The sequence below is a fragment of the Arachis ipaensis genome, chromosome B3 (genome assembly GCF_059453495.1).
Source record: "Arachis ipaensis isolate K30076 ecotype BB chromosome B3, ASM5945349v1, whole genome shotgun sequence".
Classification (NCBI taxonomy): Eukaryota; Viridiplantae; Streptophyta; class Magnoliopsida; order Fabales; family Fabaceae; genus Arachis; species Arachis ipaensis.
The window spans coordinates 270,856-285,074 of NC_142438.1; the positions used below are offsets into that span (position 1 = coordinate 270,856).

A 14,219-nucleotide genomic window follows, 5' to 3' on the forward strand; every position below is an offset into this window, starting at 1 on the left:
TCTATATATATGTTAACCAATCACACAAAAACAAGGCACGTAATCTTTCATATTTCAGTGCTATCACCATCTTGGCTCAATATTTCTAAAGCAAGAACAAGCAACTCATAAAAATAATGATGAATATTCAGTAGAGTTTGCTAAAGTCCTAGTCATGAAAAAAAAAATATTGTATACACGTATTGTAGTTGTAGATGTACAAAATGAAAACTATTTATTTATGATATTGTAAGATATGTAAGTACAAATAAATAATGTCGACGTGAAGCACTAGTAACTTAGTGCTTCCACATTTTTGGGATACAATGGCGAGTGCTTATATTATCACTATGATCTTCATATGTAGTTATATACACATCAACACATGCTAACAAAGTGCTTTTTATTAATGGCTAGTATGCACAAATTACTTCACCATGCTGGCCACCGAAAGCCTCTTGATGGTTGATGCCTTCGGTATCTCCGACCCGACAAACTAAAGACTAATTCTTCGCGGATCTAAGTATACACAAAGCGAGATTCGAATTCCCCTACACTTATTTAAGTGAACGAGTGAGGTGACTGCTCGAATAACCCAAATTGATTTACATAGCTTATAATTTATTATTAAGGTTTAAGTTTGGTATACAAATTATAACCTTTTGTTGGAAAACGCTGGGGTGTATAAACATTTGAATATCTTTGCACTTTTTACAAAAAATACAAAACTGAGCACACACGGATGCTTTGATTTTCATATAATGGCTGTTACACATCTAACAAAAATACATTAATTTCTTTCGATTATTCATAGATTTAGTTAATATTGATTTGAAGGTGAAAATACAAAAAATTACCACCTTGCACCACTTTAACTCCCAAGATCATAGTAAATAATGAACTGAATTAATTGAAGACGACTTCTTCATGTGGGAATGATAACTCGTGAATTATTAATTTATTAGATTATTTGATATATTTGACTAAATTACTTAATATAATCTGTATTTATCATCTTTATATAAAAACATCTTCATGTGAATAGGCACCCTAATTAAAATACATTGTGATCTTATTCCCAAAATGAATATCTACCAAGGCATAGTACTTAATATAAAACATGATATGCAAAAGCATAACTACAATTCTACAAATGTTTCTTCCTCCTGTTTGCTTCTTCTGTATTGTGAGCCCTCATTTGCAATATCTTGCAACCTCAAATTTATTCTGGATGAGTCAAGAGGATTCGTGTATAAATGTTCAATTAGATTTTAGCATTTTGTTGAAGGTAAGAGGTGCCTTGATCCATGGGAAACGGATTTTCTTAGGTTGATTTTTCACATAACGTTGTTAGGTGTGATCTTTTACCCTTCATTTAAAATGAGGAATCAATACAAAACACTTGACAAGCAGAATGAAAGGTGAGAGATTACACATGGAAGTTCGTATGAAAAATCAACATGAGAGGATCAATTCCAAGTTGTAAACAAACTTTACAAGGAAATTGTTTACTTTTACTGCGCCGCGGTGGAAGCAGGAGGTATAAATCTCATGAGGAAGCTTGACAGGGACCAAATGCAAATCACACCAAGGAATTGTAGGACATTCAAAAGGGTACCCAGAGAGTTATTTATAGCCATGTTGTGTGAGGTCATCTCAGCTCCTCTAACTGTAAATGATAAAGCAGTCACCAGTTGTGCTGCTCTATTTAGTTGGTGCAATCTATACACCTGTCAATAACAATCTATTAGTAGAAGTTGTTGATGTAAATTTGCATTAAGATCTGTATCATTGAGTTATCTCAGTATCAGATGCACCAGATTTATCTCACTGAATCTAGGCATAGTCTTTAGTTCCTTATTCATACATGACTCATCAAGTGAAATTTTTAGTCGATTCGTCCAATTAAGAAGACCTAGAGAATCAAAATGCTAATTTAGTGTATCAATTAGGCAGGCAAAACTCTATAAGGAAAAGGGTGGCTGGATAAATTAATCTTTTTGTGATTACACTTTACGAGGAGGACAAAAATACATAATTTGATCAGCATGGAATTGGATTGTACTTACTTGGAAGATTAATGGAATAGCAGACCATGAACGTGATTTTCGATATCTTGCATACTGTTCAAATGCAAATTGGACAACTATACCAACCAGGTATGGAGCAAGAGTTGCGGATGCAGCAGGACCAGTCCACGGCCAGACCAAACCCATAGTGACCATAGGAATTACGAGACTAAGCACCAGGGTAGCAACAGAAGAGACGCGATGTCCCAACTGAGAAGGCAGAGTATCTCGACTGGTTGTAGCGGTTTCTTGTTGCATGGGTCTCCTTAATCGATCTAGTAGATAAAGATATACCGCAACACCACAATAGAAAATTGCTTCTGTGAAGAATAATATGAGGAAATCTGTAGATGAAGAAAGCAGTCAGTTCAGAGAAGAGAGCCAAATATGTATAAAGAAAGAAAGAAAGAGAACTAAAAAGATTTCAAGCAAGCAATTATACATGCAGACCCCAAGAATTACTACAACTACTAAGTCAGGCTTTTCCCCGCTACTCGGACTAAAAAATTGAATTTCTAAACCAGGTTCAATATTTGTAAAAGTTTTATCAACTTCAGCCCAAAATTCATGATGAATTATGCTTGTGGTTTAATTAAGTCTCCTTTTCAGTCCAATGACTATTGTTAATTGATTTTATATCGAGAAACAATAATTCCAAATTATTCGATGAGCAGCATATCCACGTTCAGAAAGTCTAAAATGCTCCCCTAGCAATATCCAATTACTAAATACCCCAAATGAAATTAGTTCCCCTTCACTCCACAGGTTTCTTCACCAGCAGATGGCACATATTACCCACATCGGTTCAATAAGTTACTTAATATGAACTACATCCAAATGCAAGAACAGTATTGCAGAGTGAAGACAAAACAATGCATCATCAAAACACATACAATGAACAAAAACAACAGAGAGGCTTTCTTCCATCGAAACTTTACCTGTTAACAAAGAGTCTTCGAAAATGATGGAGAGCACTTTGCGCAAATAGAGTGAAGGAAAAATGAAAGAAGCAACAAGGACCGCAGGACCCACAAACCACAAGATGCTATTTTGACTCTTTTCTGATTTTGACGATAGTGTCTCCTTGTCTTTTCCATATGGACGGTTATAGAATGATATAAAGCCTGGTTTTCCATCACTTCCCAATAAATTAAAAGATGAGTTGCCAATGGTAGATATGTCTTCAGCAATAGCATCTTCGCTTTCTGGAACTAAAGCAGCTTCATCAAGCTCAGTGCTTTGTGGTTGATCCTCAGAGACAACAGAGAGAGCATTATGCTGTTTCTGGAACCTTGCCTTTAACTTTGGAATTCCATATATAAACTTGAACTGGCATGATTTGTCTAACCATGATAGAAATACAAAAAAGAACGTTAACTGAGAACACATCCAGAGGATTTCATACATGTCAGGAAACCCCTAAATAACATCATTTGCGCTGATGCAGGTACAAATTAGACTTATGAACTTCACACTTTGTGCCAAAGGATTCCCTCCATTAAGCAAACAATTAAATATCTGATGGAACTCTCATGAAATATGCACATGTAAAGCCCTTTCAGCATTAAAACCTCCAATAATACCATGATTAACAGTTCTTACTGGAGGGAATTTTCACTGAAGTGTGAAGTTCAGGGGTCATTTGCACTTTTCAACCCCAAGATCTAATCAGCACATGGACCAAAGTTTAAAGTTGTACAGCCATTTACAGCTAACTGACTTATCTAAGGAATAACTTGTAACAGTCATATCTCTAAAAGATGAAGAAAAGGCAGCTGACAGAAGCCTACTGCAGAATGCAGAGATTCATGAATCACCGAATAGATAAGCAAGCTACCTTTAGCATATATTTGCAGCTGGGAAGCAGTTTGCTTGTTGACAAACAACCCTTGTGATAATCTCAACTGAATATAGAATGAAAAGAAAGCCACACAAGTTGAAGAGTAAATCAAGCAATACTCGAAGATAATGAAGCAGAACAGGATAATGAAATGAAGTTTAACTAGAAGATAGCAAGAGTGAGTTACTAAAGTAGCAAAGCAAGTTACCCAATTGCTTGATTAGTAGTTTAAATATATAGAAAGCTCTAAGTAGACATCGTTGAGATTTATACATGTCATGCCTATCATCACCATATTGAAGAAAAATAATTATATATACAGTCACTATTGGAATGCATACATCCATTTGACCAAGTGAATTGCGACCAAATAGATTACATATCTTCCACTTTCGTCCAAGTTCTACTGATGAACGAAAATTCAGCAGCGAAACCCTATCCAGTCTTAATCCAATACTAACCGAAATCCAACAGATTCGAAGTGTCCTCTAAAACCAAAAGCTGTCTATCTAAATCCAATAAGTTGTATATAGTTGAAATCAATCAAGGCTTAAAACTAGGGAGAAATTCTTGGATGCTCCTAGGGCGCTCTTACCATCGAGTGTGTCATCATAACAACACTAAAACCATCAAATTGGAGACAGCAGCTAGCTAAACACACGAGATAAGTTAGGTAGCAGCTTTTTCCTCTTTCAATTTTTTCTTTTGAGCCCTAACACTAAGAATAGCTATCACCAAATGAGGGCCAAATTGCACACTACCTCATGCAAAAGCATAACCCTAATCAACAAATGCATAAGCCATACATACATAACCCTATTCAAGTAACTATTAGTCAATCCAAGCACTAAGTTTTCATGGAACGAAAATGGATACAAATAATTACACCCTAAACATGAAATTAATTAATAAAACAAATTAACACAGGTCATAATTAGGGGTGATTGATATAAAAACGTACCTGGAAAAGTGTTGTACGGTTAAAAGGGTAAGGAAGAGGAGCCACTAAGCAAGAAGAAAATGATGAACCAATTCTGCTACTGTTTCCCATAATCATAATCATAAAAACAATAATAATAATTATATTAATGATATGTTAGTTAGTGTGATTGTAGAAGCTGTAGTAGCTTCGAATTAAGCTCAACCTGAGAAGAACAATTCCTGAACGAACATCAACCCATATTTGATGATTTTTGGGGGAATATTAATATTAAATTAATATTAATGTGAATTAGTGATAATAATTAAATAATATTATATATACCATATTATATTATATTCGGCGTTTGAATTTGAGCTCAAGAGTGGAGAGTGAAGAGAGCGTGATGTGTTTCTGTGTTGAACCGATTTGGCTTCTCTTTCTGGTTTTGGATGATGAACCCTCCAACATATTCCACATTTTTTATTCTTTCTTTTTGTTTTTTTAGCAACAGATTTAGCTTTGAAATTAAAACAAAAAAAAAAAAAAAATATATATATATATATATATACTCAAATAATTTTATTATATTAAGTTTCAGAACTTTATAAAAGTAAAACACATAAATTCTTATCTTACTTAAATCTATTATTTTTTTTTGGATAAATAAGTCTTTAAATATGTGATAGAAGGATATACATCTCTTATTTTTATAAAATTTAAAAATCTTAATATATAATTTTTTTTAGGGGCAAAAATGTTAATGCAAAATTTTTTTAATATTTAAAAAAAAAGTGAAATGAAAGGAACAAAATTTCATTAAACAATTTTCTTTTCATTACATTCAATTTGTAATTTAAAGTTTTTTATTTATAAATATTGATTAAATATAAAAAATGAGTCGCTAATTAATTATTATAAAAATATATATTATTTTAGTAATTAATTATTTTATTAGAAAAATGTTATAAAAAAAAATTGAAAGCAACTATGCTTGAGTATTTAAGATTTTCTTTCTGTGTAATTTAAGAAAACAAAATAAAACACTCAATATACTCTTCTTTTTTTGTCCTAAAAAAAACTCTATAGTATATATTTGAAAAATATAAATAATAAAATTATTTCATTTTTCTCTATTTTTAATAATATTTTTAATAGTAATGGCCCAAACGAAAAGCATGGATTAGGGCAAAAGCTTATAAGTCAACAGGGGCCTTTTCATGACCCAAAAAAAAAATAACCAAAAACTGAAGTGGGCTATAGTTTTTATAAGAGTCGTAAATTTATAAGAAATAGAAAAAGAGAAGGGCCTCGCCCCCAATGTATACCAAAAAAAAAAAATTAGAGAGAAAAAGAATAAACTTGACAAGTCGAATAGTCAGCTCAATTATCCGTTGTTTAATCAAGTATCAGGGTGTTCCTCATTTTTTATTTTTTACATACCATTCTCAACAAATTTTTGAACATCTATATAGGACGAATGAGTTAATAATTTTGTTGAACTTACAATATGATTTGAACATCTATATAGGACGAGTTTGATTTTACAAAACTGCGAGTGCAATTTCTGCAAAAGTTCAGGTGCAAGTGCTATGTAACACCTTATTCAACATGGGAATATCTTAATTATATTGAGATTAGTTTATCAAATAAACCATTTCTTATAATTAATTCGAATATAACAACTATTCAATCAATAATAATTTTATATATCAATTTTGGCCTTCTTAAAATGGTAAAAACAAAATTCCGTACATTATTAATTGAGATTAATTAGTTCACTTCAGTTCCTATCTTTTCTGTCAAATGTTAATTTGTTAGGTAATATAATTGAGCAGAGACCTAATTGTTTTTAAATTGGTTTAGAGATTTATTTTATTCTAAAAAGTTGATATAATATCTCTTTTCGAATTTTTTTAATTCATTATATTAATATTGTTTTTTTTTTAATAAATTATTCATATTTAAAATATTATTTATTATAAAACGAAATAAATAATTCTTAATATAATTTTTAAATATATAAATAATAAAAATCAAAATACAATTAATACATTAATAATAATAACTCTGTGATGTATTATTAATATTATAATTTAGATATTTTTTGCAATAAATTAAAAAATTAATGAACACATTATTTGATATATGTGGCTTGTAATAATAATATTTTGTAGTTTATTTTTTTGTTTTTTTATATTTTTATTATAATTTTCATATAAATATTAAACATAAGGAGATGGAGAATGGGGCCCCACAAAAAATTGCGAAAAATACAAAAAACAGAGATGAGACAATTATTTCCCCACCCTGCCCGATTGACATCCTAAATACGTGTATAAATTATTTTTATACACAATTGGATGTGGCACCTCTTGGAATAAAGCTGGAATGCCATGCCTAACACGAAATGTACCTACATGTGCTTTGGTCTCTTTTTTCTTTTTTGTTGAATTATTATAAAATATTACTAGGTCAATTAATTGCAAGCAATAAATATTCAGAACGTATTTACAATAATGTATCTACAAATATGTAGATGCAGGCAATATTAGGGTGGTGGTTGATTTTTAGTCTATATATAATATTTTTGTTAATTATATATTTAGGTAATAAGACCAATTGATGATTTAGTAAATTAAACTCTGCCATTAAGAATTTGACTGATCTAGTTCATCAATTTATGATTTTCAATTAAAGGGAGCATTATTACCTCATTAGCCTTCCAACAAAAAATTTCTCTATTTTTAAGAATCAAATTCAAAATACTTTATTAATGGACTAAATATATGTGTTACTTTAACTAGTCGTACACACATGCATTAACGAATTAATGATTATTATAAAAAGTGATGGTATATGACTAATAAAATATATTATTTTTGACTAATATTTAGTTGATATTCTGAATTTTAAGTAATAAATTTTAAATTTTAAATTTTAAATTATATAATAGTACAAAAATAAAATATTGACCAAATATTAGTTAATATTAACAAAAAATATCAAGACCATAATATTTTAAAGACTAATAAATTTGGGAGATAATAAAATATGGTAACTTCTACCCAACTCCCTCTAAAGCAACATGTAAATTATCCTCTATGACGTGACATATTTTAATTGAATGTTTAATTTTAGTTTGAGTTAATTTAACTCAATAAGAGTTAATATCTTAACTAAAATAGACTAAAGTTAACATTTTAATTACAAAATAACCCTACTATATATATAATAATTGCTATAATTATCTTTTTTAGTGTCAAAATTGCAACAAAAAAATATTATACATACACAAAATATCAGTCGCTCACATCTTTATATATAACTACATGCATTATTTCATATATTTTTAATACATATTTTAGAATTAACATATATTTACACAAATAATTAATTTAATAACTAATTTTTAATTTACATTATACACCAAAAATAGTTTAATATAATTCAATTATTGTTAAGGTTGCAACTCACAATCATTCCTAATTAGCCCAAAGTATTTACAAGATTATCTCCAAAGTATTTGTACATAGACTTCAGGGTATGATGAATAGACTAATTAGCCCTACGCAGAGTGCTTTTATTAAAGACAGATTAATCTCTGATAATATCCTAATTGCTCACGAGTGTATGCATTACTTGAAGAACAAAAAAAGGGGACTCGAAAATGAAATGGCGCCAAAACTAGATATGAGTAAGGCATATGATAGGGTGGAATGGCACTTTCTTTGATTTATATTGGAGAAGTTTGGTTTTGACTCCCGGTGGATTATGTGGATTCGATAATTAGTGACAACTGTTTCTTATTCTGTTATTGTGGAAGGACAACCTCATGGTTTCTTCAAACCAAATAGAGGTATTCGACAAGGAGATCCTCTATCTCCCTATCTTTTTCTTTTCTGTGCAGAAGGTCTCTCCTTCTTGCTACACAAGGCAGAACAAAACAGACTAATTCAAGGTCTTCAGATACATAGGCGATGTCCCAAGGTCAACCACCTCCTCTTTGCTGATGATTCCATCTTATTCTGTAAGGCTAATCCTGAAGCATGTTCAAATATCCTGCATTTATTGAATTCTTATGAAAGCATCAGTGGCCAGAGGGTAAATCTTAATAAATCTGCTGTATTCTTTAGCCACAACACTCCCTCCACTACTCGTACACTACTGGCTAACTCTATGAATATTAATCATATTGGGGCTCAGGATAAATACCTTGGTTTACCTTCTACAGTCTCTAAATCGAAAAAGGCTTCTTTTAGTATGATCAAAGAAAAGGTTCGGAAAAGAATCCAAGGGTGGAAGCGCAATCTTCTATCGTCAGGTGGTAGACACATATTGCTTAAGGCAGTGGGAGAAGCTATTCCTATTTATACATTGTCTTGCTTCAAGTTGTCTGATGGTTTAATCTCAGAAATTCACTCTCTACTTTCTCAGTTCTGGTGGGACAAAAAGGTTCTGAAAGGCGGATGGCTTGGATTAGCTGGGACACTATGACTCACCCACGAAAAGAATGAGGCCTTGGATTTAAAGATCTCAGAATCCAAATCTGGCGCTTTTAGGCAAACAGTTTTGGCGACTTGTAACACAGCCTACTTCCTTATTATCCAAAATCCTAAGAGGTAAATACTTTAGCAATGGTAATGCTATAACGGCAGAAATTGGAGTCTTACCTTCTTGGGGATGGAGGAGCATACTGGAAGGCCGAAAGATTGTTGAAAAAGGTCTTAATTGGGCTGTGGGTACTGGAGAGAATATCCGAACCTTTGAGGATCCTTGGCTGCCTCCTCCGTATCCTTTAAAGATTTCTGACATGCCAAATAGACAAGCTATCTCTGAGTTGGTTCCAAGAGTTAAAGATCTAATTACTGAAGATAGGAATTGGAATCAGAATCTTATTCAAGAATTATTTCCCCAAGACGTTGCAAATAGGATTTTGTCAGTTAAAATTCAGCAGAGTAAGGACAAATTGCAATGAGATTTGAACAAATCCAAACAATATGATACAGCTTCTGGTTACAGAATTGGCTATTTATTTTACCATCCGCCTTTGGAGCTTTGCCCTAATTATATGCAACAGAAAAAGCCGTGGATTGATCTATGGAAGTTGAACTTGCCTCACAAAATTAAGCTATTTATCTGGAAAGCTCTCCATGACTGGCTCCCGGTGCTTTCTCAGATTCATCACCGCATCCCATCTATATCACCAATATGCCCCTGCTGTCATGAAGCAACCGAAACAGTCACTCATTGTTTGATCGATTGCTCTAGAATTAAAGATGTATGGTCTCAGAGTTATCTTCGTGACTGTCTTCCCCCTCAGAGTCCTAACGACTTTTGGACATGGTGGATTGCATCAACAGAGATGCTTAACCCGTTGAAGAATGCTGACCGTAATCCTCAATTACTTGCCATCATTTGCTGGAACTGCTGGAAAGCTCGCAACCAGTTGATTTTTGAAGGTTCTACTTCAATGCCGTCTGCCATTCTAGCAAGCTTTGTCAAGTATTTTTCCGTGAAGTCCAAAGAACTCCCAGTTTAGGTCGTCATCTCCATGAGGCAAGCTTTTAGTTGCATTCAATTTGATTTATCATTCTTTCTTCTTTAAGATTTTTTTCGTTTTTCGACTACGCACCGTTGGATGAATACCTTCAGTGTAGTGTTTTTGGGAAATCCCCACCTTTCATTATGCTGTCCTGCTTTTGGACATCTTTGTATTTCATTTTTCAATAATTAATGAAATATAACCTACTATCTTTAGAAAAAAAAAAAAAAAACTCACAATCATTCCTTCTCCCAAAACTATTATCTATGTTTCTAAGTAAATGATAACATAGTTTGGTTAACTTTGTTCCATCACTATGTCGTTTCAATCATATTGATTATTGTCACTGTCAATCCCTCAATAATTATCAATTTTTGCTAGTTAATATTCGTTAAAATTTTGATCTATTGGAATATTAATATAGGTTAAAGGATAGAGTTAACATCTTAATTAAAAAATAATTCTATTTTAATTAAGATGTTAACTCTTATTGGATTAAATTAACTCAAATTAAAACTAAAATTCAATTAAAATGTATCACATTATAGAGGATAATTTCCATGTTGTTTTAGAGGGAGTTGGGTAGAACTCACCATAAAATATTTATTCAAATATTTTAAATTTATCTTATTTAATATTTATCAATTATCGTTAAAATTATTAAATGGGGATAAGTATTGTTTTGGTCCCTCACGTTGAGGGTCAGAATCGAACCCGTCCCCGATCTAATTTTCGATTTAGAATCATCCTTAACGTCTTTTTTTCGTATTAAAATCGTCCTTTTTAATTTTTATTCCTAAACTACCCTTCTTTTTTAATAAAATTTAAAAAATTAAAACAAAAAAAATAAAACCCCTTCCCGCCTCCGCCTCCCCCTCCCCCACCCCCCTCCTCCCCTTCCCCTCTCCCCCTCCCCGTCTCCGTCTCCCCTTCCCCCCTCCCCCACCCTCCGGTCTCCCCTTCCCACACCACCATCCACCCCCACCCCACCCCCGGTCTCCCCCTCCCCGTCTCCCCTTCCCGCCACCCCCACTTCTGGTCTCCCCTTCCCCCCTCCCCCACCCTTCGGTCTCCCCTTCCCACCCCCACCTCACCCCCAGTCTCCCCCTCCCCGTCTCCCTTTCCCCCCTCCCCCACCCTTTGGTCTCCCCTTTCCCCCTCCCCGTCTCCGTCTCCCCTTCCCCCCTCCCCCACCCTCTGGTCTCCCCTCTCCCCCTCCCCCACCCCTCCGATCTCCCCTTCCCACCCCCACCTCACCCCCGGTTTCCCCCTCCCCTTCTCCCCTTCCCGCCACCCCCACCCCCGGTCTCCCCTTCCCCCCTCCCCCACCCTCCGGTCTCCCCTTCCCACCACCATCCACCCCACCCCACCCCCGGTCTTCCCCTCCCTGTCTCCCCTCCCCCCACCCCAACCGTGTTTTATTTTTTTTAATTTTTTAAATTTTATTAAAAAGGAAGGGTAGTTTAGGAATAAAAATTAAAAAGGACGATTTTAATACGAAAAAAAAAACGTTAAGGATGATTCTAAATCGAAAATTAGATCGGGGACGGATTCGATTCTGATCCTCAACGTGAGGGACCAAAACAATACTTATCCCTTATTAAATGTTAAATGAAGTAAATTTGGGCTATATTTGCCCTATTTTTACCAACATTTCACTCATACAATTACTGAGAAGGGATATATTTCTTTTTCCCTTTTCCTTTTTTTTTTAACCACAAATTCAATCGTTTTTCTTTTTTCTTAATAAATATGAAAACAGGAGATTTATTTTTTTAATTGTTTCTCTCTTTTTCTTCATGCCCCATCCACCCTGGCCCCTCCGTCTAAACCCAAATTATCTCCTATTCAAACTTCCAAATGAATAATAATAAATGGAAGAAGAAAAATATTATTTCTTTTATCTTCAATTGATATTTAAACAAATATTGAGGAGAATTATCAAAACGAGAATTATTTCTTTATCCATATACTCTAGCGTTGCGAAGTGTCAAACTTGTGATAGAACTTTTGACTACAAAAATACAAAAAAGATGATCATACCACTAGACTAGAATACTTCTTATTATTATATATACAAATTATAATATATAACAATGTTTTATTTTACTTATATTCAATTTATTTTAATTTTAAAATTATTCATTTTAAAATTAATTATATTTTATTTAATTCTAAATTTTATTAAATATATACAAATTAAAAAGATAAACAAAAAAATTATTAATCACAATTTTTTTTATGATTATATGATATCTATTAATATTGTTTTTTCAATAAATACTTGTAGTATATAATAATAGGTAAAGACTCACATGCAGTTGTCTTCATATGAAGTTAATAGTTGAAAAATTTTAAATGATATTTAGTCAAATTTGTCAAATCATCTAACGGTTCTTAAATATCAACTTCACATAAAAACAACTGTATATGAGTTTTCACCTATAATAATATAATAATATAATAAATATAAACTAATTAATAAAGTATTAAAATTTAAAAATAATAATATTTTTATAAAAACAAAATAAAAAAATTTAATTTTTTTATTATAAGTACTTTTATTTTGTTTTTATAAGTACTTTTATTTAAAATTCTTATAAGACACGGAGACACGATAATATATATATATATATATATATAAAGTATTTTTTAGATAAATTATAATTATATTTTAATATTTTATTAATATTAAAATATAAATTATTTTTTAAATTATTTTTAGTATCTTTTTTAATCATATAAAATATTTAAAATATTTTTTGTTTTAATAATTAATAATATATACTATTTCTAAACTCATTTCAAAAATATATATTAAGAATAAAATTGGATATGTGATAGTATTTGGTATGTTTAAACGTGTTCAAATTTTTTTTTTATTAAAATACAGTTGAATACAAAAAACACACGTGTCAAACAAATATTAATGAGTGTTGTGTCCGAAATAAAAACACATAGACACAACAACACAAAATAGTAGTAGCTATTTATGCAAGTGGACAAATAGAATACTTATTAATATTCTAACTTATTTAGGTGAAACCTACCGATTGATAAATTTTGTTATTAAAAATTTGACCAATGGAACTCAATTTATAGAGATTCAAAGAAAAAATCTCCCCATGAATTCTTTTTACCATTTTAAGAGGCAAAAACATTTGATCATTGGATCGGACTAAAATATTTGCTAACTAGTCGCATATTAATCTCTTAAGTATAGGGAATGAAGACGCTAATAATATTGTTTGATTTCGTACGGTATTTTTTAGTTTGATAGATTAAAGACTAATTTATTATGGATTAGACATCTATTTAAAAATTTATTATTAGTGAATGAGTTGCTGCATTGCATATATAAAACAGAATTCGAATATCCAACCCTTATTTAAATAGATTAATGATAAACTAACCATTTGACCAATCAAATTTGGTTTTGAAGATGTTAATATTAAACAAAGTATATATATATATATATGTGAAAATTTTGTAGTGTGGTTACTAATTTATTATGTTTTACCCTAAGATTTCTTCTTATAACAATAATAATGCAACAGAAAAACATTATTATGAAGATATACGCTAGAAATAATATATATGTGATATACAGTGTTGTATATTATTGTAGAAGCAGCCAAATTTGAAAATAAACAACGGATTTCGCTAGGGAGACAATGAACTATTTGTACAATGTGTACAATGAGTTATTGAGTTACAAAATGAACATCTTTCATACTATCTAGAATAACCATCCGAGTACTAGCGATAATAAACATCTTCCCAAAAAGCTTAAACTAATTTTGGGATTCACCAAGACTCGAATTCTTGACCTTTCGAATCTAGCGCTCTAATACCATGCATGATACC

General features: G+C 31.8%; 1 protein-coding gene across 1 annotated transcript; it reads right to left on the reverse strand.

The window, feature by feature from the left end:
• Positions 1 to 918: 918 nt before the first annotated feature.
• LOC107629481 (uncharacterized) lies at positions 919 to 5,095 on the reverse strand. Its single transcript, XM_016332288.3, has 5 exons — positions 4,850 to 5,095; positions 3,886 to 3,952; positions 2,987 to 3,391; positions 2,049 to 2,392; positions 919 to 1,709 (listed from the first exon to the last, which is right to left on the reverse strand). Exons 1-5 carry the CDS (start codon positions 4,949 to 4,951, stop codon positions 1,494 to 1,496), a joined length of 1,134 nt encoding a protein of 377 aa, XP_016187774.1. The 5' UTR covers positions 4,952 to 5,095; the 3' UTR covers positions 919 to 1,493.
• Between the last annotated feature and the right edge of the window lie 9,124 nt (positions 5,096 to 14,219).